Consider the following 25646-nt stretch of genomic DNA (forward strand, 5'->3'; position numbering starts at 1 on the left):
GTTCCTGTGGCCCTCATCACGCGGTTACACGCATAAATGAGGTCTCGGGGCTGTAAACACAGTGAATGAAACGGCCGGCCCCACCGATGGCCCCTAGCTTCAGGCTGTTTCCAACTTTCGGGTCGTGTTGTGCACCTCCATCCGGGGGGACTGACAACGGTGAAGTTTCCACCGCTGGGCACGGGGCGGGGGATGGGTAGGGGAGGGTCTATCTCAACCTCAGATTTTTAACTACAGTTCAAAGGATATTTTACAACAGTTGTGAACATTTCGGTGAATTCTGGAATCTGAGAGACAGTTCCTTTCAAAAGATGCAATTAATAAAGCATTATGGGAAACATACACGATGACAATGTCTTCTTGGATTATGCAAATTCGATTACAACAAATCTAAATCAGTTCTAGACTAATGAATTCTTGCAAACAATAGGACTAAAAGCATTTAAAGGGATTGCCCACGTCAGAGTCTTTTGAATTTAATTTTCTCTATTAGTAGAGTGCCCCCTTAGGTTACATCAAACAAGCCCAGTGAGTTCTCAGAAAGCCAGACTGCTGAGCTTTCTCTCGATGCTGAACCCAAGCTGTTCCTAGGCAGCCATGTGCCACAACCACTCCAAGTCCTCAGAAAGGCTTTCGCTCGGACACCACAGGCCGGCGGGAGTCACAGCGAGGCTCCGTGTAGGACGAGCCGGGAAGCAAGAGCGCTGCCCTCACCACTTGCCGAGTGCGACTCAGGTGTGAACACCCACGAGGAAGGAAGTACACCCACGAGGAAAGACGCGCATACACCTTCACACCGACAAATGACACCCACTCCAAGCACAGTGGCTCTCCTGTGTGAGTGACTTTAATTTTCAACGTCTACTTTGATGCATCTGAGAAGGGATAGTAATACCCCACCCGTTAGTTTTAAAAGCATTGGACGACGCTACATATTGAACCCTTCCCTTATCCCTTGCTCACAAGATGAGGTAAAATAGAGGTTCCTGCTCGGCCGGTGTGGGTCAATGGTTGAGCGTCCACCTATGAACCAGGAGGTTACGGTTTGATTCCCAGTTAGGGCACATGTCCGGGTTGCGGGCGCCATCTCTAGTGTGGGCTGTGCAGGAGGCAGATGATCAATGATTTTCTCTCATCACTGATGTTTCTATCTCTCTCTTCCTCTCCCTTCCTCTCGGAAATCAATCAAAATATATTTTAAAAAAACACACAAAAAAACTGAGATCCCTCCACAATGACTGACCTCCTTGACTCTAATACGTAGACTGGGTCTCACTAAAGCAGTGGTTCTCAACCTTCCTAATGCCGCGACCCTTTAGTGTAGTTCCTCATGTTTCGGTGACCCCCAACCATAAAATTATGTTCGTTGCTACTTCACAACTGTAATTTTGCTACTGTTATGAATCATAATGTAAATATCTGATATGCAGGATGTATTTTCATTGTTCGTGACCCACAGGTTGAGAACCACTGCACTAAAGGAAGATCGACTGCACATTTTCTAAACAAAACAATTAGAATAAGTATGATTTCCGAGCACTAGAAATGCTCCAAGGAATTAAATCATAAAGAGAAATGATTCCATATATGCTAACTTACTACCAGAGTGAAATAGCATGAAAATGCGCTTAACAATTTTGAATTTGTATTATGATCAAGTGCTATTATATAGTATCGCTTAACTAGAGTGACGAAGAAGGGGAAATGGGTTTTTTAAATGAATCGCTATCAATCCTTTAAATTCAAAAGAACATAAACTGATGAACAAAAACAGATCCAGAGACAGAGAAGCATCAAGCAGAACATCAAACCTCAGCGGGAAGGCAGAGGAGGGTGGGAGGAAGGGGGAGAGATCAACCAAAGGACTTGTATGCATGCATATAAGCCTAACCAGTGGACACAGACACTAGCGGGGTGAGGGCACGAGCGGGGGCGGGGGGGGAGGGCAATGGGGGGATAAGGACATATATGTAATACCTTAATCAATAAAGAAAAAATTTTTTTTAAAAAACTCAGTAGGTTTTGGATTTCATGAAAATGTTAATTTATTACTTTTGTAAAAATAAATGATGTTCGAAGATAAATAGCAAGTAGTACTGCAACAATCGTAATTTTAAATGATAGTTTATAGAAATAAGACGATCGGGAGAAAGTCCGATGCTACTGTCCAGGTGTGGGCTCATGCCTATATCACTGCATTGTTTCTTACTGACAACGAGCTGGCTTCCTGTCATCTTGTCACTTCGCTGGGAGTTCACTGGATAATTACGCCCTGGGGTTCGCTCCTCAGAGCGCCCACTGTGGAGCAGAACCCACGCCCTCCGACCCTGTCACCACAGAGTAAAGAACTGAAAGACAGTGGACCGCAGCCAGGAGTCTTACAAGGGAACCAAGCACCAGGCAAAGAGGCCCCCAAATCCAGCCTGGAAATGACTCTTCTCACCGGCAAACCTGAAAACATCAGCACTGTCTCCATCGCACTCTGAACGGCCTGTCTTTATGTTTAGATGCCGGGAAATTCAGAAACGCTGGTAAGACAGCCATGTCACCAATCCCCCTTTGCAGGTGCTCTTCCTAAATGAGTCGGAGGGACGGAGACAGATGGGGAGTCTGCAGTCAGTCAGGCAAAGGGCGCCGGCAAGGACGTAAACTATTCAAACTCCAAGTCAGAGCGCGGCTCTCGCGCCCCACGGGCCCTGAGAGGGAGGCAGGCTCCGTGGGCCAGTCCTTCCTGCTCACGCTGACATGGAGAAGGGAGAGAGGGCCACGTGCAAACACCCGCCTCCCCTCGGGGGCAAAGCCAGCCCCGCCTTCCACGGAACATGTCTGTGGGCACAGGCGCTGCAGAGGAAGGGGCCGCCGGAGACCTAGACGCCAAGTAACTGCCATTTCATTTCCGACTCGGAGGGGCGCCCTCCCTGGAGAGAAGGGGAACCGGAAGAGCCGACGAAGGCCACACAGCTTCGTGTCTGAGAGTGACAGCGTCAGGGGACGCAGAGGCCACGGGAGCAAATGCAGAGCGTGGGAAAGTGAGGACTTCCCTCTCCTCCGTGCTGAGCTTTACGGCGGGACTCGGCGTGTCCGGGACGCAGCGGCCACGCTGTGTTCGCACCTGAACAAGGAGGAGAAATGAAAGGGGCGCGCGTGCTCTGGGGGTGTCGGTGGAGCAAGCACAGGGCCACGTGGCTGCTCGGACCGTGGGGACAGGAGCCAGGGAGAGCTCCTCACGAGACCGGATGGCATCTGTTTTTAAGAGCTTTTCTGGAACAGCCTGTGCTGTGTGGACAGTCCGCAGGCGCCCACCTGCCGCGGGGGGCAAGGCCTTGGAGATGGACAATGCCGTGAAACGAACCTGGACAGACTTAAATGCGACACATTTTGCTGCTTCAGGTCAAAGCTTTCCCACAAGAAAAAATCTCCAGTTATGGCTAAAGTGAGCGACCGTCCCTCCTCATTTAAGCTTTTAGAAATGGTTAGCTGCATTCACAGGCACAGGACACAATGGATCTCCAAGCAGCCAAGCTTTGGGCTCAGAAACCTGGGACTGTCCATCCGTGGCTGTAACTGTCATGCACGACTGAGGCAGCGAGAGCTGTTCTGCGTCGCATCTCACCATCTCTGAGCCCCGCCCGCAGTGGGGGCTTCCTGCTCTAAGGGACAGCATTTCAGGAAGGCTGTCACGTGTCAGCCGCTCGTCATTCAACAAGATTCCCAAACGCGCTGCGGCCTGAAGGAGCAGGTGGGTGTTCTGGGACTCGATCCCGCAGGCGAGAGATGACCGGGGGTGGGTGTAGGGTGGCCGTCCCCACACTCACACTGTCCACCCCACAGCCAGGGCACCAGCGGAGCCGGGGCTGAGTGTCCCAACGGGGAGAAGCCGCGTCTCAGAGGGGTCAGGAGGGCGACGGGCGACTGGCCAGGCCGGGGGAGGCACTGCGGGCTGCAGGCTCCCACACCATCACCTCAGCGAGTGGCCTGGCACCCCCTGAGACCCCACCCTCAGGGCCAGAGGCCGCAGGACAGTCAGCCTGGGGCCGAGCGCCTGCACAGATGGGGCTGCTGGGCGGGGCAGGCGCCTCCTGGCTCAGCCGGTCCTGGGATCCGACTCTCCCGGAGGGTGGGAGCAGGATCGCTCCGGGCCAGCACTGCGGTGCTGACTTTCTCTGGAAAAGACCCAGAGGCTGGGAGGGACAGTGGTCTGTTCCAATTCACTCTTTCTCTCTTCTCTTAGGAGGAAAGTGCAACAGAAGGAATGATCCCCGTGTCCGCCCTTCCATCTCAACAAGCCCAACTCCCCTCGTGCACAGAACCGGGGGCCTGGCCCTGGCCGTAGTCATCGGCGACAGCGCCGCTCTGCAGGCAGGGGCAGGGCTGGCCCCCGGGGCCAGAGCGCTGATGCTCAGTGACTCCGCAAGCACGGCCAGGCCACCCACCTGCCAAGGGCGCGGGCTGCTCTGGCAGGGGCTGCGCTGAGTTCACTCCTGCAGGCCGAGCTCAGGGTGCAATGGGAGTTGCAAAACATCATCTTGGAAGCTGCTGAGGGGCCGAACGGGCGTGGAAAACAATCGGGCGGGAGAGGTCATCTTTCCGAATCCTAGTGAGGCCGGCGATGGTTCAGATATTATTGCTTTGGCGAAGGTCTGAGCGTACGTGTCCTCCGATTTTAATAAAAACCGTGAAATGTGAGGAGCCACCTCAGTGACGTGATGGAACCGTATATCGTGGGACCGTGCTCGGGCCAAGCTGCGCTCACTTGCTGTTGCAGCGCACGGACGCCAGCAGGAGGGCGGTTTCACGGCTCCTCAGAGGCTTCGGGAACATCAGGGTCACAGCGTCACAGGACGGCCTTCGGTTTCGCTTCATCGCATTTAACCAGCCTCATCATTCCATGCGGGGAGCCAGTCCATCCTTGCTGTTTCAAGGGACCTGGCATATATGGCATACTGTTCTTAATATGTTTGCTCACCTTCTTGGCACTATGTGTTTTAACCAAGGTCACCTCTCGGAGAAAGGTTGTTTCCCCAGGTAGGGATTTTCCCCTGAAGTTAGGGAGGGAATAAAAGCCCTTAACTAAGTGCCAGGCGGGTAATTAATCACTTTAACTACAAACAATCATGCTTAAGCTACATAATCTTTACTCCCTGGAATGGAGATAAGAAACACCCTAACCTTTGGAATAGAGATTGATAGGATTGAATCAACTGGTATAAATACAGATGTAACAAGACAACAGAACACACACAGAACCTAGACACAGAACCTAGACACAGAACCTAGAGACAGAAGAACTTCGCTGGAGAGACCATGGCAAAAGATCCTGGACAGAAACTGGCCACAGAACCTAGAGACAGAACCTAGCAAGAGAACCTGACTGAAGAACCTAGAGAGACAGAACCTGGCTACAGAACCTGGATAGTACATGGCAAGAGAACCTGACTAGAACCTGGAAACTGAACCCGGCTGGAGAACCTGGACAGAACCTGGCTGGAGAACCTGGAGAACCTGGCTGGAATACCTAGCAAGAGAACATGGACACAGAACCTAGCTAGAGATCCTGGCTAGGCTGCTGATCAACTGAACGCTGTCTCCGTGTCATTCCTTCTTCGCCGACTCCGTCCACACCTTTGGGGACCCCTGGACCTGCTGGGGTTGGACCCCAGCAATTCCATTCATCACGATATTATTCCTGCACATTACTCCAACCGACCTGTTTCCTTCGTCTTCCCTGTAGCCTGGAGCGAGGCTGCTCACGCTGTGCCTGGAGCACAGGGCCGGCCCACAGACGTGGTGGCACAGACGCGGGGCAGGCGTGGAGACGCTTCTGACCGGACCCGCCACAGCTTCCAGAGTCTCATCTCCCCGAGCACACGGACCGGGAGTACAGCTCAGCGATGATGCAGGTGGGGCTGGGGAATGGGAGTCAGTCCTTCACCACAAACAGCCTGATTCGCCTTGGACTATTGCATTTCATTTTATCTTTAGTGACTGAGTTGAGAGAGATGAGTGGTTCCACGTATCTGTGCATTCATTGGTTGATTCTGACCAGGGATCAAACCCATAAACTTGGCCTACAGGTACGATGCTCTAATCCAGTGGTTCTCAACCTTCCTAATGCCACGGCCCTTTCATACAGTTCCTCATGTTGTGGGGACCCCCAACCATAAAATTATTTCCGTTGCTACTTCATAACTGTAATTTTGCTACTATTATAAAGCGTCATGTAAATATCTGATATGCAGGATGTATTTTCATTGTTACAAATTGAACATAATTAAAGCATAGTGATTAATCACAAAAACAATATGTGATTATATATGTGTTTTCCGATGGTCTTAGGCGACCCCTGTGAAAGGGTCGTTCGACCCCCAAAGGGGTCGCGACCCACAGGTTGAGAACCACTGCTAATTAACCGAGCTCCCTGGCCAGGGCCTGGATCAGTATCGATTTAAAACATTTGGTGCTCAGGCCATGTAGCTCAGTGGTTGAGCAGCAACCTATGACCAGAAGGTCATAGTTAGATTTCTGGCCAGGCACATGCCCAGGTTGTGGGCTTGATCCCCAGTGAGGGGCATGCAGGAGGCAGCCAATTGATGGTTCTCTCTCATCACTGATGTTTCCATCTTTCTCTCATTCCCTCTCTCTTCCTCACTGAAAACAATAAAAATATATTTTTAAAAAATTTAGAAATTATATTTAAAAATCCCCTCCACTTAGCCACTGGGAAATCTCTGCACGATATATCAGACACACACGTTCCAACACGTCTACTCTTGGGTAGGAATAAAGATGCCCTCGACCATTGAGACCTCTGGTGGCCTCCATTCTCTTAGAAGGTTTTCGCTAGGACAGCCGTGGGCAAACTACAGCCCGCGGGCCGGATCCGCCCGTTTGAAATGAATAAAACTAAAAGAAAAAAAGACCGTACCCTTTTATGTAATGATGTTTACTTTGAATTTATATTAGTTCACACCAACACTCCATCCATGCTTTTGTTCCGGCCCTCCGGTCCAGTTTAAGAACCCATTGTGGCCCTCGAGTCAAAAAGTTTGCCCACCCCTGTAGCTGGTACAGTAACCACGACTTTAAAGACCTGAGAAGAGGCTGGTGGGTCTCGGGGCATAGCTGTCCACACCCCGAGTGGCCAGAGGCTCTGGGTACCACACAAGAGCCTCATCATTGGGACACTTCAGACCCGCCTGGGTCAGGTCTAACGACTACGTGGACACATTATCACTCTGGAACTTACAGGCTTAAAATAATCCTGTCTAGAGCTCTTTAGTTCTAGAATTCTGTAAACACAGCCCCACCTGACCTAAGAGAGACCGCCAAGACACACGGACGGTGAAGGGGCTATGAAACAGACGCAGTTCATGCACATGCAGGCTGTGGTAGCTCCAATGCACACTCATCGCCTGGAAATGTCCTCTGGCTTTCGACTGAAGGGATGCCCGACAGTGGTAACTGTTGACCTTGACCAGCTGCATTTTGTGACCTCTGCCAACAGGATGGGGAAGCACAGAATATCACCCCCACTCTGCCACTCATCACAAGCTCATCCTGACCCTCTAGGAAAGAGGTATGGTAATTAGCATAACATACACATTCGTTTCCTAAACTAGGAACAAAAGAATCAGAATGGGAAAGAGAAATAAGGCAATGGGCCTAGTGGTGAGTGCGATGAGTCAGGCCTTCAGATTCTGGGCTTTGGGCTCGCCTTTCACAACAGATGGAATGGAGTCCCCACAGGATGGCTTCCTGCTTTGAAAACAGAGGGACCAGCGTGATGTAAGGGAGGAAGGAGGGACTACACAGGCAGAGTGAAGACGTACTATACGGCCAAATACTTCCATACTTAAAACTAGAGGCCTGGTGCACGAAATTCATGCACGGGTAGGGTCCCTAGGCCTGGCCGGTGATCAGAGCCAATCAGGGCCTTCTGGCTGCCAGCCGGGGCCTTCCTTCATTTCACGCCGCCGCCTGGTGGTCAGCACATGTCATAGCGAGTGATCACTCCTGGTCTCCTGGTCAAACTCCCAAGGGAACACTTTGCGTATTAGGCTTTTATATATATAGATAATCCTTTTCAAACTTTGCTCAAAGCTGGAGTCATAGGTTACCTTCATTTTAAATTTGGTCAGCAGAGCCGTGGTGGAATTCAGCCATGTGACCCCAGAAGGCACTGCTCATGATGTGTGGCGACCTCCAGTGTCCATGCTGACATCCCGCTACCTGAGCAATCTCCCTGCAGCGACACCCAAAGCTCCAGCCCCAACGGTGGGTTCCCTGAACCCCCACCTTCAGGAAGCAGCTCCTGGAGTGGCAGACCCGGCCGCAGCTGCACTGCCACAGACACTCGTCTGCAGAGCCCGGACTCGGTCCCATGGGCGGGTGCCCCAGTCACAGTGCCCACGGGGGAGGAAGCCACACACATGGTGACCACAGCCAGAAGAACGAGCCAGATGGCCCCGAGGTCACGGGCACAGCCAGGACACTGTCCTCTAAATACTGGCCAACTATACAGTCACAGAAACAGGTCGTCACCCGGGCACCGCCCATGACAATCTTCACGGGAACATGGCGAGATGCGCGGCTGTGACGTGGCTGCTCCAGAGGCCTTCGGAGAGTGACCCTGGCTGAGCGTAGGTGACAGGGCGAAGCACAGAGGACAAGGAAAAGACCCTCACTTTCCAGCCCAGGAGCCACCAGGACCAGGGGCTGCCAGATCTGCGGTGGGCGCACGCGTCCGACACGGGAAAACCCGGGTGAGGGATTGTCAGAGGAAAGGCAGGACCGCGGCAAGTCAAACAGGACAGGCCTGAGCACACATGGGACTTTCAAGCAACAATCACAAAAGATAACCTGCTCTGGCCCCTGGAAAGGCCGCGTCTGGCTCCTGCCCCTCAGGCAGCATGAACACGGTTTTCTCGGCCTGCTTGAAGCGCAAGGACCAAACCACGCGGCAAAGCGCGTGGCCAGTGAGAGAAGAACGAGGCTTCTTACTCCTTCCGGCCCAGGGCCTCGGGCCCGGCCAGCCCCTGGGTTCTCAGCTCCCAGGAGGGGGAGCGCCTGCGGGCAGGTGTGAGCCAGCGGTGCCGGTCATGGCCCAGGTGCCTTGGGCGAGTGAACCACACCGTCCCCATGAGTCCTCTTTCCCGACCAGCCTGAGCTCGGGTGGCTGCTGAAGGAAGAGGCAGTCCGGGTGCTCATGGAGCTCGCTGTGGCAGAGGAGACCAAGGACCTGAGAACCGGGAGCAGCAAGGACTGGCTGGGACCAGCAGACTCTGAGGCGGCTCTGTCCGAGAGCGGGCAGGACGTCCCACGACACGGCGGCAGTCACGGGGATGCGGCTGGGACCGGGCGCTGGGAAGTGGAAGCCGCGGCGTTGGCGGCGGCGCCGAGAGGAGGAGCGGCCGTCAGCCCGGCCCCGAGGCGCTGGCCCGGCCTCTGCAGACACAACGGTTCTCGCTGGCTGCACGCAGAGCCCCATTAATGCGGCAAATAATTACATCTCCCCTCGCGGCGTCCATTAGCTTTCCTTTCATCACGTTTTGTCTCCACAGTGAGACTGGAGGTTAATTAGGGCAGGAACTTCTGACATCCCTGCTGCAGCCGCCCCATCCAATAGGACGCAAGGGCGATGAAGTGTTAGATAATAAAGCCAGGCAATCCGCCACATTAATAGATTACTATTAATAGGGGGGAAACCACATCCTCCGCTCCATCGCTATCAGAAAGCGTCTGATGGCAGAGTAAACCCGCCTCCCCACAGAAAAGGACACCTTCCACACGCACGCCCTTCACCCTCCACTGGGTCCAGCCTTTATCTCCGTGAGCACATTCAGAAAGCAGGCGCCAGCGCCAACACCCCCCGGCAGCGAGTTTGACGTGCTGGCGCCAAAGGGCACAAGTCTCAGGCTCTCCCTTACGGCCAGAGGCTGAGTCCACGCAGGCAGACAGGAGGAGGCAACAGGACAGGGAGAGGAGGGACACGGGCCGTTGTGCTGAGAGTGACACACGCAGAAAAATCAGATGATACAAGAAATCAGAACTGTTAATGCGCTGCCGGCTTCGCCAGCCACAGAGATCAACACACAAGTCCAAATGTCTCCTATCCAACAGCAACAGTCAGAACACGTCACCACTGGCGACACGTAACAAGCCAGACCGGATGCAGCGAGGGGGACGTTCTATCCCCGCTGGACGGGCTCCTGGCAGCTCCGAAGGAGGTGGAGGGTGTAGTTACCTGGGAACTGCATCCCTCGGTATTGACGCTGGGGACATGGTTGTGCACCCACACAGGAAAGACACGTGCGGAGGGTTCACAGCAGGGGCTCTGTGAATGTGAACAGTGGGAATGTCCCCAGCAGGGCAGACAGGGACACCCGCACAGGACAGTACGATGCAGCGAAGAGACGTGAATCACAGCCTCCGGGACGAACGCGGCTGAGTCTCAACAAGATGGCCAAGAGCAAAAACAGAAAAAACTCGGAAGAAGAAGAAGACATGTAGCGCGATCCCCGATCCACACGGAGTTCAAAACACAGGCACAACCACACCACAGAGCTTGTCCGTCTCGTGGCCCGTGAACTAAGTACATACTACAATTCTGCGGCACACCGGAAAATACGTTTTTTGCCGATCTGACAAAAAAAAAAACAGGTATGCTTTTGATTCATTCACAGCGGCGGCCATGGTTGTGTGGGCTGTTGTCAGCTTTTCGTTTGGCAACCTCGGGGGGCAGAGGTCGGGCCCCTGGCTGAAGACCCAGGTACTCATGGCATGTTGTAGCCTTCTGCGGCCCCGGCTGACATCGCCGCAATAGGTACCGGGAAATACTTACACACGTGGCAGAGTATGAAAGGCAAAGGAACGGCAACACACAACTCAAGACGGCGGTTCCAGCGGGCTGGGAGGCGGGGCAGGCGCCTGGATGAGGGGTCAGAGGCGAACGGGGCCCTGCAGGTCCATGTGCCCGGTGTGGGCAGGAGGGCACTGGACTTCATCATCACTCTTTAAACAACACATATCATGCTCTACACTTTCACGTGGTCCGTGCATCTCATGTGAGGGAGGGAGGAAGGGGGAGAGAAGGGGGTCGCCATCAGCCCCGACCTGCTGAGGAAGAGCAGGGGCCGAGGCAACCCTTCGCAGGAGGGTCTGACGCTGCGGGCTCCCCTGTCACCCGGCGGGAGGCCAGCCCGAAGGTGCCTTAGACCCTTTTATGGAAACACATGGGCCACTCGTCACACACAGAGCCTGTGGCCGGCAGGCGGACTGCAGACACTGGCGCTTTCTCATGTGAAAACAGGTTCACTGGCGGAAAGCCCCTCTGCCGGGTTTCAGGACTTGGAACCAGGCAAACCCACTCCATTTCCTCCATCATTCACAGTCAGACCAGGAAATGGACAGGCCACAGAGCACTGCTTCCCCCGCGCTCAGGATGGAAAGGCCCCGCTTCTCCACACGAGCACCCACCACCACCAGCTCCAGTCCCCACGGTGCCCCCGCCTGCGCCGGCCCCGCCACCACCACCACCAGCTCCAGTCCCCACGGTGCCCCCGCCTGCGCCGGCCCCGCCACCATCAGCCCACAGCCTGGCAGATGCTCACAGAAATGTCTGCATAACCTGTGTTTCTTAAAAAGGAATCTTTACTATTGAAAATATTACATATGTCCCCCTCCCCACGCTGACCCTCTCCAGCCCGCCCCCACCCAGGCCCCCACCCTATTGTCTGTGGCCCTGGGTCACGCACAGACGCTTACAGTGCCTCGCCAGTGTTCTCACGGTCACTGTGCCAACCCCACAGCTACACCTGCCTTTGGGGGAAGACTTTCCTCTGTGCCGAACGCCTGGAAACGCAGCTGGGACCCTCCCACCCCCGTGCAGAAGGGACGAGAGCACACTGGCTCCGGGATGCCGGCAGAGCCGCTCCCATCCCCGCGTGGCCTCCGCGCAGCCGCCATCTGCTCGGGAGCGAGCCGACAAGAGCCACGGAGAAGGCGGCGGAGACGCCGTGGCGCCGGCCCGGGAGCGTCTTTACCTGAAAGGCTGAGCGAGACCTGAGATGGAGATGAGGAAGCAGAAGAAGAAAGCGCGGGCGTCGGGAGCAGCACCGGCCAGGCGTCATCATTCCCTCCTCTCCCTCCACATACACACCTGTCCAGGCCACACCACGCGCAGCCACTGCAGGAGGGTTCCGCCAGGATGAGCCCGGGCACCCCAGGGCCGGCCTCCACGTTAGAGACGCGCGCTCAGTGGCCTCGCCGGGGCCGCACGCACGCCGGGGGCCGCACGCACGCCGGGGGACGCACGCCCGCCGGGGCCGCACGCCGGGGGCCGCACGCACGCCGGGGGCCGCACGCCCGCTGGGGGACGCACGCCCGCCGGGGGACGCACGCCCGCCGGGGGACGCACGCCCGCCGGGGCCGCACGCACGCCGGGGGACGCACGCACGCCGGGGACGCACGCACGCCGGGGACGCACGCACGCCGGGGACGCACGCACGCCGGGGACGCACGCACGCCGGGGACGCACGCACGCCGGGGACGCACGCACGCCGGGGGACGCACGCACGCCGGGGACACACGCTACGGGTATTCGCTGCATCCAGACGCCCGCTGAGACCAAACAGCACCCACCTGGCCCGGCGGGGACTGAACACACAGGCAGCAGTGGGCCCGGGGCAGGGAGGCCATGGGTCTGAACCCCTCACTCGGGCCTCACCCAGCAGCTCCCCTGGGTCCCCGTCTCCCCTAAAGGAAGAGCAGGGCTTCCTGCCACGGACATTCGGGTTCTCATTGTCCCCACAGCAGCAGGTGCGGGAGGCCCGCCGGCCACCGTGCTGCCCACACCTCTCCTCCCCACTCAGAGACGAGTGACCAAATCTCTCTTGAAATAAAAGGGTGATTTCTGGAAAATGTGCAGAAATGATGTTAACTCACTCTTCTCTCTCTAGGTGTCCACAGGAGGAGGTCCGCGCGAGTCGGTGGGAGGGGGCTTAGGCTGCCTGTGACTGTGCAGGCTGTGCTGTGTGACAGCTCGTCTCCCTGTGGGTTGACATGGACACACACACGACCTGACACGTCTGCACCTGACGTGCACGTGTGCTTCTCGTGTGGTCTCGGAGTGAAGGGTCCTGGGCAGGGTGTCTGTGGAACCATGAGGGGAGCACATGGCAGGTGTTCCAGACGGTTCCCCGAGACGCGGGGCCCCCTGAGCATGTCGATGCGGCCTGACGTTCCCCACCGCACGGCACGGTCACACCCGCTCACCGTGACACTCACCAAACGCCCCGCCACCCGGGCCAGCCTTCGCAAGGCTCACAGTGAGCTCTCCTTAAAAACGGCCGCCTGTCGCCAATACGTACAGGCACTTGCGCCTCCCAGAGTGCAGACAAGAAAGGACGATCCTCCCAAATGCGTGTTGCTAGGCGCACCTGAGTCGTATATTGACCTGACAATATTACAGATTTGAGTTCATTAGGATGTACACATTGCCAGTTACGGGACAGTCACGGGATGTGAAGTGCAGCATGCTGCCAGGGGGACCACTTTGTCAGCTGGGATCTATTGTCTTCCACCTGAAAGACGTACATAGTAGTGAAATGTAAAATACACCAGATTCAGCTGATGGGGAGGAAAGGACGGTGGAACCGCACACGGTTTTTGCGAGTGACACTGACTGCACCGCGAGGGAGGGACGCAGGGACACCGCAGTGAGCACATGGCCCCGCAGACACGCAGCAGAGCCCCAGGACCAAGCCAAAGCGCCCCCTCCAGTTCTCAGGGCTGGACCCCGCAAAGCCCTCCGCATAGCAACCTCTGCAAAGCCACGCCCTTGGCAAAGCCACGCCCTCCGCATAGCAATACTCTCTGCAAAGCCACGCCCTCCGCAAAACCACGCCCTCTCCAACGCCATGCCCTCCACATGGCATCACTCTCTGCAAAGCCACGCCCTCCGCAAAGCCATGCACCCACATCTCCATGGACCAGAGGGCTCTCACCACACCAAAGGTTGGAACCAGGGCTTAAGAACTGCACAGGCCTGTGCAGCATTTAGCGTCTCTTTCGCACGGAGCTCACTATACCCTGACGGAGGTTTAGAACTCACAGCAGCAAAAATGCAGAGGGTACAGGGGGGTGAAAGATGACGGAGGAGGCTTGACTTGGGGCAGTGAGCACACAATACATTGCACAGATGATGCATCATAGAACTCTACACCTGAAACCATATCATTTTATCAATCGTTCACCCCAATAAGCTCAATAAAAAAATCTATGGAAGGATCCAGGGCCCATGATTATTCATGAGTGCCTGTAAGGCTGTGGGCAGTCCACGCTGCCCTGTGGGCCGCTGTTCACAGGGAGTTAAACCCACTGGGAGCGAGTGGCCTGGAGACCTGAGGCCAGGACTTCCCTCAGCTGTAAGGACGCGCCTGCAGCTGGCCTGGCTGACCTGCTGGGAAGCCCATGGGGCAGCGCGAACAAGCCTTCCTGACACCCGCCCCACCTGCGGCTCTGCCCGCAGACACCGCCTCTCGGCCACTGTCTCGCACCCCTCCAAGCAGGGAAATGGTCCCCGAACCCTCCACACGGGCCGGTCCAGGGGAACCGCCGTCCCCGAAGGACAGCTCGACTTCAAACCCTGTCCTTGTCAGTGACGAAAACCCCGGGCATGGGGCCACCCAGATCAGTGAGCAAAAGGAACTGCGCATGGAGGGGAGAAGGCCCCCCCTCCCCCTTGTCAGGAGCACGGTCTGATTTACAGCAGGAATCCAGCGGACACTGGGCCTTCTCTCCTCTTACGCCCCGTGTTCGTTTTGTGATTAAGTAATTTGTTTCAGTAACGGTCCTCTTGGTTGTTAAGTTTGGGGCTTTCGGAAAATCTACCACTAAGCCTTAAAATTCTCCCCCAAAGAAAACACAGTCCAGGAAATCCAGTCTTCAGGGGACCCCTGAATATTTCCCCCAAACACTGGAAAAACAGTAACAGGAGCGCAAGGCAGCCACTCTGAAGGCTCGAGGAGACGCTGCTGGAATCCGAAAGCAAGCATGGCTGTGAGGAGCAGCCCGGAGTCACCCAGGGGCCTTCCGAGGGGGGACAGCGGAGGTCATGCGGGAGAGAGCCGGCGACAGGCCGTGCCCCAGATCTCGGGGCTCCTGGGGGGTCACGGAACTCAGAGATCTGCAGGCAGGGCCTCGGCTGGTCCAAGCATCGCCCTCGCTTTTATGCGGAGAAGCACACTGCACACCTGCTTCCGTACTTTTTTAAAAAGATAAAGCGACTAACTTAGCAGCACTGCAGAGCTGGCCTGTTAAAGTGAAGGCAGAGTGACGGGCGTGGGGCATCATCGTATGGGACAAGCTTTAGCGTCAAATTTCGGAAATGAAAATCGCCCAGAGGTCTGCTTCTCCTGGTTTCTAAAAGGAAGCGCATTTTATCGGCTAATGATTTCTAAAAGTTCCTGATGAGAACTCTGCGATACAAAGGACAGTGAGATAAATAGCTGTGTGAGTTCACAGATGCTTAGGGGTGGTGCGTGGTCTTCAGGGCTCCTCGCTTTCCTTCTCATTTTTCTCGTACTTGCAATTTACTCTTTAAGCACCTCAGAAGTATGCGGGGCTACCCAGGACTTTCCAGTTTCATTTTTGAGTATTTAACAAGCACATGACACAGGACCAGACACGGTCACGAGAGCACCCCTGGGGGGTGGGGGGGCGGTGAGAGGCAACATCAACATGGACAGAGCCCCACCCCCTCGAGTCCTCACTCAACCTATTTGCTGTGAGGCGGGTTCTAGAAGTATCCCCGTTGCTGGTCACCTAAGAAGGAGTCAAATCTGCCTTCTCACCTCAACGTCTTATCATTTGTCCTCTCCAAGCCCTACGTGCCAAGTCAAATCCCCGCCAGGTTACACGTGTGCCTCCTGTGACCCAGGAATTTCACTTTTGCACGGGCCCGCCTGAGGGAGGCTTGCCTGCATATACACGGACACACGTACGAAGAGACTCACTCACATTGTTTGTAATCTCAGAAATCTAGGAACAACCTCGGACTTCATGCCTGAGACAAATAAAATCAGGCCACAGAAAACGAGTAAGCTGGACCTCATTATGGAGTATCAACACGTCAGAAATAAAGTGATGACAGCACAACAAGCACCCGCTGTCAGACACCACCGGAAGCACTGCTCTGTATTATGTGGAGATACGTGCACTGGTACTGAAAGGGTAGCAGGGTGCACTGGGAAAGTTACACACCGACCTCAAGCTACTGGAGAAGCCTGGGAAAGGGGCTGTAAATGCAGCTTTAATAATTTATTTCTTTAAGAAAATAAAGACCTGAAACAAATATGGTAAACATGTTAATACTTGCTAAAACCTGGGGAATGGGTGGATGGGTTCTCTGTGCATTATTTTCTGTACTTATCTGCATGTTTGAAATTTTCCATGATTCAAGTATGACTCCGTAGATGCGTGTCTCCACACAATTAAATGAATCCTTGTGAAATCAGAAGGTTCCCATAAACCCCCTTCCTTCAAGTGACTCAATAAACTGCTTAAAACTCCCGATAACAGCCTAGAGACTGAATTACCAAAATCGGTTTTCTTGAAATGGATATAGTTTCCTATTGCAAGAATCTTAGAAGTACTACCTTTAAGATAAATGCGCTCATTAATATATAGTCCGTATTTCATTATGTTGATAAGGAAAATTCATTAAAGTGGTGTTTTTACCTCTGAACACTCCGAGTTTTCTCACACTGAAGCCGGGCTGAAGGCTGGGGTGCGGCGCGGGAAGGAACGGGGTACAGGAGGAGAGAAGGGCGCACCTGTCACTGCAGGCCTGTCCCTTCTTACAGAGGTGCCTGCGGTGTGACTAACCGTCCCCATGACCAGCCAGAATGAGCCTGAGCGGGTTGCTAAAGACGACGCCACACTCCACGGATCCGAGGGAGAGGACGATGGGTTCTGCAGGGTGCCAGCCGGGCAATCGTCATGGGCCGGGACCAAGGATCTCCACGCACCTCGTGACAACCATGTGCCGCTCCATGGACAGATCCCTGGAGAAGATGGTGCCTCTAAAAACCATCTCAGTGAGCCCGGCCGGCCTGGCTCAGTGGTTGAGTGTCGACCCATGAACCAGGAGGTCAGGGTTTGATTCCTGGTCAGGGCACTTGCCCGGTTGCGGGCTCGATCCCCAGTGAGGGGCGTGCAGGAGGCAGCCGGTCCATGATCCTCTCTCATCATTGATGGGTCTCTCTCTCTCTCCCCCATCTCCCTTCCTCTCTGAAATCAATAAACATATATTTAAATAATAAACACACTCTCTCAGTGACAGTAACCCCCGGAATGCAGGCCGCACCTCCCGCTCCCACACCTGGGACTCGGACACTTTTAGTAACATCCGTTCCACTCCAGCTGCCCTGGCCGAAGAGCCGGACGGCAGCCCTGGGACTCACCGGAGTCCGAGTTAGAACGAGTTCAAGGGAAGGACGGTTCCCATGTTCCGCCTTCACGGATGCAACTATGAACGCGGCGAGTGTCTCACCACGAAAGCGATGTCTAGCGTCTCCGATGGAGTCAGCACCGATCAAAGGAGACTCTCTCTACTTCCGGCATCGGCTGCTGGAGCTGACCTCTCGGTAACTACAGCGGGGGGGGGGGGGGGGGGGGAGGGGGGGGGGCGCACGCCCTGACCGTACAGACACACTGTCCCCGAGCAGGGAGGTGCTGGAGTTTGACTTCGTAAGAACGGAAAAGCTGCGGGTACGTGTAGAGGAGATGGCTCCGTCAGCACGGAGGCCCTGCCGACCGGAGCTCCGGCCAACCGCTGATCTCGGGTTTTACCGCACCGTCTCATTTCCCTTATTAACCGAAAAAAAGTGAGCTCAACTTGCTTATTAGCACAGAAGTTATTAAAAAGCCATTATTAATTAAGGGAGAACAGAAAGATGTCTAAACTTGAGCTTTCATTAAAGGACAACATCAAAGTCAATGTAAAAACAGGGGAAATTGGTTTTTTTTTATTGCCCCGAACGGGCAGAAACGTGCGTCTTTACACTGACGGGACTCTACCCACACACTTCAATACTGCAAGTATTTAGACTGGGTTTTCCAATCAGTCTGACAAGCACCATTTCACATGAAGCTATTCTAGATCCCAGGAAAACGCGAATCTTTATATGCAACAAAAAACGGATGTTCTTAACAATAATGTTTTGGAAAACGAGGGCATCTGTCTGGGCCCAGGGATTTGCTTTGCGTATCACTAGTAACAAAACCAGTCACAAGGCCGCCACTCGGAGCGGGGACGTGACACAACGGATCTTTCCGGCTCGCTTCGCCGGGTCCCTCTAACGATCAGTCTGCTCGCCAACACAGTGCGTGTCCCTCCCAGCACCCACCAAGCCCGATTCTCCAGCCAGCTGCTCTGGGGGGCCCCTGCCCGGCTCTTATCTCACCATTTCTTTGGTGTTGCTCAGTGGATAGAGCGACGGCCTGCAGACTGAAGGGTCCCAGGTTCGAATCCCGGTCAAGGGCACATGTCTGGGTTGCAGGCTCAATCCCCAGTAGGGGGCGTGCAGGAGGCAGTCAATCAGTGATTCTCTCTCATCATTGATGTTTCTCTCTCTCTCCCTCTCCCTTCTTCTCTGAAATCAATTTATATATATGTGTGTGTGTTTGTTTTTAATGTCAGTATCCCTTAATCTACGACCAGTGTTGACAACCTTTGCAGCTTCCTGGGAGGACTCTGGCTTAGTCTGGACATCTCCTTTCTACGGAGTAATCTAAAGAACCTCCCCTAAAATCGTCTCGTAGGAGGTCATTTATGTAATTCAATTCTATTTACTCCCCAGTGATAACTTTTCATCTTTGCAATAAAAGTTAAGTTTTCCTATCTTCTTTCCATAACCGCGCTGTATTGCTTTTGGTATATGTAGACCATTAAGTTCAGCTCCATGCAACTCAGAAATAATGAACTAGTAAAGGGTGCTGTCTACGTGGAAACTACCGCCTACGCTTTTAGAACCTTTTCAGAATTCCTACCCTTAGTCCTCAGACCTCGCTTTAGAAATCATGTAACAAATATCCAAACTATTCAAAACGAGTCCCGATGCTTCTACACAAGCCGACGTTTATTTTTCTTTAGGGAAGAGAATCCACAAGCACACTCCTTGATCTACTAAGAAAAACAGAAAAACTGCCTTCCGTGTAGTATGTCTCAGATCCTCCGTTCCGGGTAAAACCCAGCGGATTAACCCCTCGTTAGTCCCAGCCATCCCGGAGTAACCAGAGGTACTTCCAAGCAGACACTATGTAATAACAATAATGATAATAATTATCATAATGATAATAACTAACGCTTATTGCGCTTTTTATCTTCAAAGCACTTTACTGACGTTAACTATGTGTCTATCCTCCAATTAATTTAAATCGACAAATGTTCTATTAACTTGGAAAGCGGGGGAATGTGCGGTTAAACTAAAGAGTTTTCTGTTGCTAAATAAATAAATAATGAAAGGAGTGAAGGGCGGAGAAAATGGTCTGCGAGCTTCTGCAGGATCGCTCGCTGCCTTGGTGAGTGAGGGTTAATGAAACGCCAACTTCTTACAAAACAAAAACTGAAATACGGACACAGCTGGTGAAACGCACCAGCATTTCACTCGAATGCGTAGTGTGCCAAAAAGGCCCGGGAAGAAGTAAAATCCTATTTTACCTCGATATGTGCAGGGAGAAAAAGTGGTAAATGTAAGAAGTTTTAAAATCCTTCCGAGTTTCACAGATGTCATAAGCAATGCCTGTCATTACAAAGCACAGTTTGTTTTTCTTCCATGGAATCCACTGCTTTCAAACCACCTCCCTCCTCTCCCCTGGAGTCTCACTGTAACCAGCCCCTCCGCCTGGGAAACAGAAGCGCTACAAGCTCGGGGTGCCGGCGGTGCAATCAGCTCCATGTCGTTAAATACAGGCGATTCACCAACACCTATTAGCCGCTGTCCCACCACGTTCTCTCAGGGGCGGGGGGAGGAAAACGGCCACCGTTGTCATCCAGGCCCTCACGTGCACAAACACAACCGCAAACGTATAAACGCAGGTGAAAACAAACACGTGTAAACGTGGGGCGGAACAGATTCAAGTTGGTTAAACGAGGGGTCCGGCGAGAGTGGGGAGGCTTCGTGCAGAGCCCAAGCTCAGGCTGGTGCGGAGGAAAGGAAAACATTTACATTCAGGCATGCAGACAGGGAGGCGGGAGGGGAGAGGGATCGGAAATCCCGGGAAGGTGGTGGGTGATGTGACGCCAGAGGGAAGCAGCAGAACATCCACTGAATGAGCAGAATTGCTGTCCTTCAGAGAGCTTGCCATCTCTTAGGCAGAGAAGGGACAGGCAACGAAGTCTCCTACTGCGACCAGGACAAGCCCCGGGAGCCCCGGGAAGTCAGGCGGGCCCTGGCCCAGCCCCGGGGACAGAACGACACACTCTCTCAGGGATTTTCCCAGGGCAAGAGCCAGCACCAGGCGCACTAACACACGCGCTCTGGGCCTGCGCGGGGGCCTGGCGGGCTGTGAAGGGCATCCTGGCTTCTGAGGTGGCATCATGAACACCGGCTCTCTGGTCCGAGCAGAGGAAGGTAGCAGAAGGCGAGCTCGGGGAATGGGACGGTGGCAGCCCGGAGGAGAACTGCGGGCAGAGGAGGGGGCAGCGCTGGAGAGCGGGCACAGAACCTTCTGGGCAGGGAAAGCGAGCAGGAGTATTACTGCAAGAGATCCCCAAGTCTGCCAGCTCTACGTAAAAGAAGACATGCACGGGCCTGCGTGAAGAAGGTGGGCAGCAAGGGGGGTCTCAGAAGAGAACGCAATGGACTCTGGGGGGCACACAGTACTATGTTTGCCAATGTGTCGCTTTGTCACCCCACCTACATGTTCCCGAGAGACGGACCGTCTCATGTAACGCGTTTGTCTGCGGGAACCGTGTCTGCCTTCCGTGGGCGCGGCGCCTTCTCAGAACAGCGCCCGGCATAGAGGCCCCTCGGATGGCGGGATCCCAGTGGCTGGGTTTGGCATCAATGAAACCAAACATACAATGAACTTTCCCTAGGAACGCCTGTAAACAATCCCGCGTGTGCCGTGAACACTCGCAAATTCTCTTCCAACATTTACTCTTTTCTGAAGGATTCTTTTCTCGGCTACAAGTTGCGCTGTGAAACGTACGTAGAATAGCGACGCTTCTGTCACTGAGGACAGACACGACCCCTCCCTCAGCTTCCCCAGCGAGCGAGTGAACCTTTCCATCCCCGTGCCCAGCCGCTCAGCGGGAAGCTGACTTCCATGCCCCTAATTGTCTCCCCCAAGATTCCACTGCACTGGAGCAGAGTGCAGTCCATCTGTGGGGAACGGACAGAAGTGATTTGTATCTCCTGTCGGTCTGGAGTAAGTGCGTGTCCCAGAAGGGAGTCGGCACACTGCTCACGCGATAGGTATGCACGCTGCTCCCTGTGAGCTCCAGCCAGAGGCCCCAGCCGCCGCCAAGAGGCGGTCACGGTCCGTGGAAGACGTGGAGGTCGAAGTGCATGAGGCTTGACGATGATCGTCCTGCAAACATACACACAGGTCCCGCGCCATCGGCAGAAAGCCGCGTTACGTGAAGCTGCGTGCTCTGTGTGATCTACACACTGCCTCGCATTTTCTAATCAAAACTCTGTCATGTGAAATCAGACACTTGGCGCTTCTAGAGCTACCACAAAAGACCTGCTCACTGCCAAGCAGGATATAAAAAAAGAAAAATTAAACGAGAGGCTTAGTATTTACCGACAACACTGTCCCACGTTCCTAATCCTTCGAACCTCTCCCTGACCCTTTGCAGGAAGGGGGAAAAGTACACAGTGTAGAATTACTTATCGGTAAACAGGTAATTATCATGAAGTGTAGTGGTTAAATAACATACATCCACGCCGGCACTCTCTCCAGAGTCGCTGACAGGTGAAAAAGTGAGAACAGACGAAGAAGTGAGAACTACATGAACTACTCACAATGCACTGAGCATCGATTGGAAGCACTGTTCAAAGAGGTGAATGTTCATAATCAAAACAAAACACGCTCTACAAAAGGAATGTTGATAGCATGACAGAAATACCTGCAAGTTCTCTTCTCCACGTCCATCCCATGGCAAACCGAGTCACAGCCGCATGAAAACCGGGAGGCGCGGGACCACAAATCCGCACCTCCACGCGGACGTTCGATTCGAGGCTGGGTTCCCAGAAGCCGGGGGAGCAGCCCCGTCACCCGAACTCAGACCCACTTCCAAGATCTATGCTGCAGTTTCCACATCTCACACCCGCTCTAATGGAAACACAGGCCCCAGTGAACACGGCGCTTCTGAGAACGTTAAGTAGGTCTGGGCGAGGGATACGGGCACCTACCACACGAGATGACACTGCTGGGAGGATGAGCTCCCTCCCTCATGTGGACAGCACGGGTCCTTTCAGAAGACGCAGCAATGCCAAGGGAAGGACGGTCGGCCCCTGAAAAGCTGGCGGTAATGGCCTCCCGGCCGCCGGCGGGCGGGGAGACAGGGCTACATTTACCGGCTTCTATAGTAACCTCACCCCCATAACTGCCTCCCGATCGAGCCTATCACTTCACAGCTGAAGTATGCTCTCCCGTGGGGGCTGTAAAACAAATTAGACACAATTACGACGCACGACGTGTAAAAACAACCTAATTAACCTTCAGATGATTCTCATTTCAAAGCTTTATCGCTGAAGTCAGGCCGGATTTCCCTAATGAGTGAAGTGGGCCGCGGGACAGAAGTCTGCGATGGTCATCGCATGCTTTCTATAGAGAAAACGAGTTGATTATGAGTAAATTCTGGAAAACTATGCTCACTCCACCTCCCCAAAGTGGATACGAGAAACATCTGTAGCAAGAACTGCTTGGCTTCCAGACAGGGTGTAAAGGGGTTCTTTTTCCCCGTGTTTTGCTATCGAAAAAATAAACAAAAAGCTGATTTGTGGGGGGAAGTTCCTACTATGAATTCTCCAGACGTTCAATCTCGCAATTCTGCGAGGTGAGCCAGGCGGCTGCCGGGTGCGCTCCAGCGGGAGGCCGGCCGCCACCAAGGCCCTGCTTGTTCTAAAAGGGCCATGGAGGGATCGGCTCGCTGCCCTGTCCGCGGCTCACGGGTAATTTTAACCATTGTCTTCCTGTCTAAACCCGGCTCTCCACCCAGACAGAGCCGAGCTCCCAGCACAGAGGCCGGGACTAAACACAGATCCAACTTCCCGAGGCCTCCGCCCGCGGGAGCCCAGCGATGGCTCGGCTCTCTGCCCGCTGCGTGCGCTGGCTCCCACCGCCTTCGAAACTCAGTATTCAGGAACCACTAGCGAATTCTTGACGTTCCACTCGGGCGTCAGGATAAATGACTGCGACCGGTTTGCATAAGGCACTGAGCTCCAGAGGGGAGGATCCCGCCGGGAGGAGGGGAGGATCGGCGAGCCGTGACCCGCCTCTGCTCAGCGGCATCCGAGACTTGCTCGGTGCGTTTTGGGGAACTCAATGCATTTTCCTTGATTCTGAAAGACTGGGATTTTGCCCCAAATTCACAGGGATTGTGCAGAGTAGAACACCATCTCTTTAGCACTTGGAGATTCTACAAAGTGCACCCAAATGAGCAGGTACAAATGCATAAACGTGTTTATAAGCCACAGAGCCCAGGGCATGTAACACCTTCCCGATAAGGAGAGGCGGAGTGATAAGCAGATGACCACGTCTAAACACAGTTCAAGCCACGTGGGACTCGCTCACCTTCCATCCCCTCCCCACTCCCCGGCAAGCTACGCCCAGCCACCCCCAGGTCACTGTCGATAGAAGGTGTAGCATCAGATTCACAGACTGCTGTGTGCCGACCGTGAGGGAGTGATTTAACTCCTGACACAGTCCTGGGAGTTTCAACAGGACATCACAGAGGACGCTGAGGAGCCGCGGACACCCCAGCCACGGACAGAGGAGGAGGCTGCCCAATCGCTTCCTCCCAAACCCAGGTGTGCCCGCTCCTTGGCTCTGACGGGCGGGGGTCCGGAGGGAGCAGCTGTGGGCGGGATGAAGCGCTAACCTGCCTGTGGGGTGACGCCTGTGCACAGACAGGGAGCGTGCAGGCCAGGCAGTCTCAGCATGGCAGCTGCAAGGCCGTGCCAAGCCAAGCTCTGAGGAAGATTCATTTCGATGGACGTGCAAAGTCCAGGTCCCGTGCTGCAGTGTGTGCACGTGTCGACGTTCAAGTCGAGCCTGTGCTCCTCCTACACTTGGAGTCTCTCTTCTGAAAAGACTAGGGGCCCAGTGCACGAATTCGTGCACCTTGAAAGGAACTGTGGGCCGCGAGGCTGCAGTAGGCACAGGGGCAAGTCTTGGCCCATCCTCCGCGCCCCAGTCTGGCCCTCAGTTCCCTTTCTGCCAGCAGCCCCGCTCCCACCTTTGCCACTCCCATGCACTGACAGTGCCGGCCCAGTTCGCACCGGCTGACGGCATGGAGCCACTGGGGCCAGTGCCAGCAGCCGGTACAAGCGGCAGCTGCTGCCCCGATCGCCCCTCAGGAGCAGGGGGTGGCGGAGAAGCCCTCAGGGGCGATCAGGGCTGGCAGCCACTGCTCAGACCCACTGATGGCCCCAGCAATCGGGGCCAGCACCAGGCGCCGGCAGTGGGTGCGAGCACCGGGCAGGACTGCGGTGCACGGGAGCAAAGAATTTTCAGTAACCACCAGAGACTCTCCCCAATGACAGTGGCCGGCGCCCCGCCTTGGTCTGGCGCCCCTGCTCAGCTGCTCCACCATCCCACCTCGGCTGACGCCCACCATGTTTTGCGCACGCCCCCTGGTGGTCAGCGCATGTCATAGCGACCAGTTGTTCGGTTGTTTGGTTGTCCGGCTGGTTCAGTCTATTTGCATATGAGCCTTTTATTATATAGGATGGGCCCCAGGGACACTTGCCCTTTTCCTCGGAGAGCCGGCCGGACCGGGCACCGGGCACCCCGGAACCATCGACTGCTGAACGCCCCCTCGGTCCGCGCCAGGCGAGTGCCTGTGAGGTCCACCTGACCACACGCAGGTGTAAAGAGCACGTCAGCTCCAATCCTACGCTGTCCAAGCAAAACAGATCAACAGCGTTTATACTTAACACATTGCGTACCGCATAGAAATCTCTAAGACATACGCCAGGGACCGCACGTTTTGGGGCAAACTGCACGTTATTTAAATCATCAGAATGCACTTTAGGTGTTGCTTTTCAATAATTATAACAGCTTTATTTACAAAAACAATTAAACAATTAAAGTTCCTAGTACTTTTTTAACGTATGGTGCTGCGTAAAACGTTTTCCTCTACGAAGAGGGACCAAAGTTTACGTAAGTATCTAGATGTGCTCCTTTTCCCATGGGCGTGAAAACGAGAACACTCGTGAGCGGTCCTTAACAGATGGTGCGTGAAACACGAGAAAACTCCTGAGCGGTACGAAATGTGTTAAGAGAAAAGAAGTACCCGCGCTACTGCTCCTAACCTGAATCCAGTGACTTGCAGTTCCAGCGCCGTCTGTGTGACAGCGACATGTTTCAGAGTGTGTGTGTGTTCGCACATGTTATGCTGTCCGAGCACGCTG

At 54.4% G+C, this 25646-nt stretch overlaps 1 protein-coding gene across 5 annotated transcripts in view; it reads right to left on the reverse strand.

Moving 5' to 3' along the window:
* The window catches only part of ARL15 (ADP ribosylation factor like GTPase 15), a 211566-nt gene that overhangs the window by 95408 nt on the left and 90512 nt on the right, over positions 1-25646 (reverse strand). Inside the window, exon 6 of one of the 5 annotated variants that reach the window (XM_059695025.1) lies at positions 22732-22836. The exons of the other annotated variants lie outside the window; for them this stretch is intronic. Coding sequence (XP_059551008.1) covers positions 22747-22836 — 90 coding nt within the window. The 3' untranslated portion in view covers positions 22732-22746. Of the gene's footprint in view, positions 1-22731; positions 22837-25646 lie in introns of those variants that run through there. 5 annotated transcript variants of the gene reach the window in all.

Source organism: Myotis daubentonii, chromosome 4 (assembly GCF_963259705.1).
Source record: "Myotis daubentonii chromosome 4, mMyoDau2.1, whole genome shotgun sequence".
NCBI classification, from domain to species: Eukaryota; Metazoa; Chordata; class Mammalia; order Chiroptera; family Vespertilionidae; genus Myotis; species Myotis daubentonii.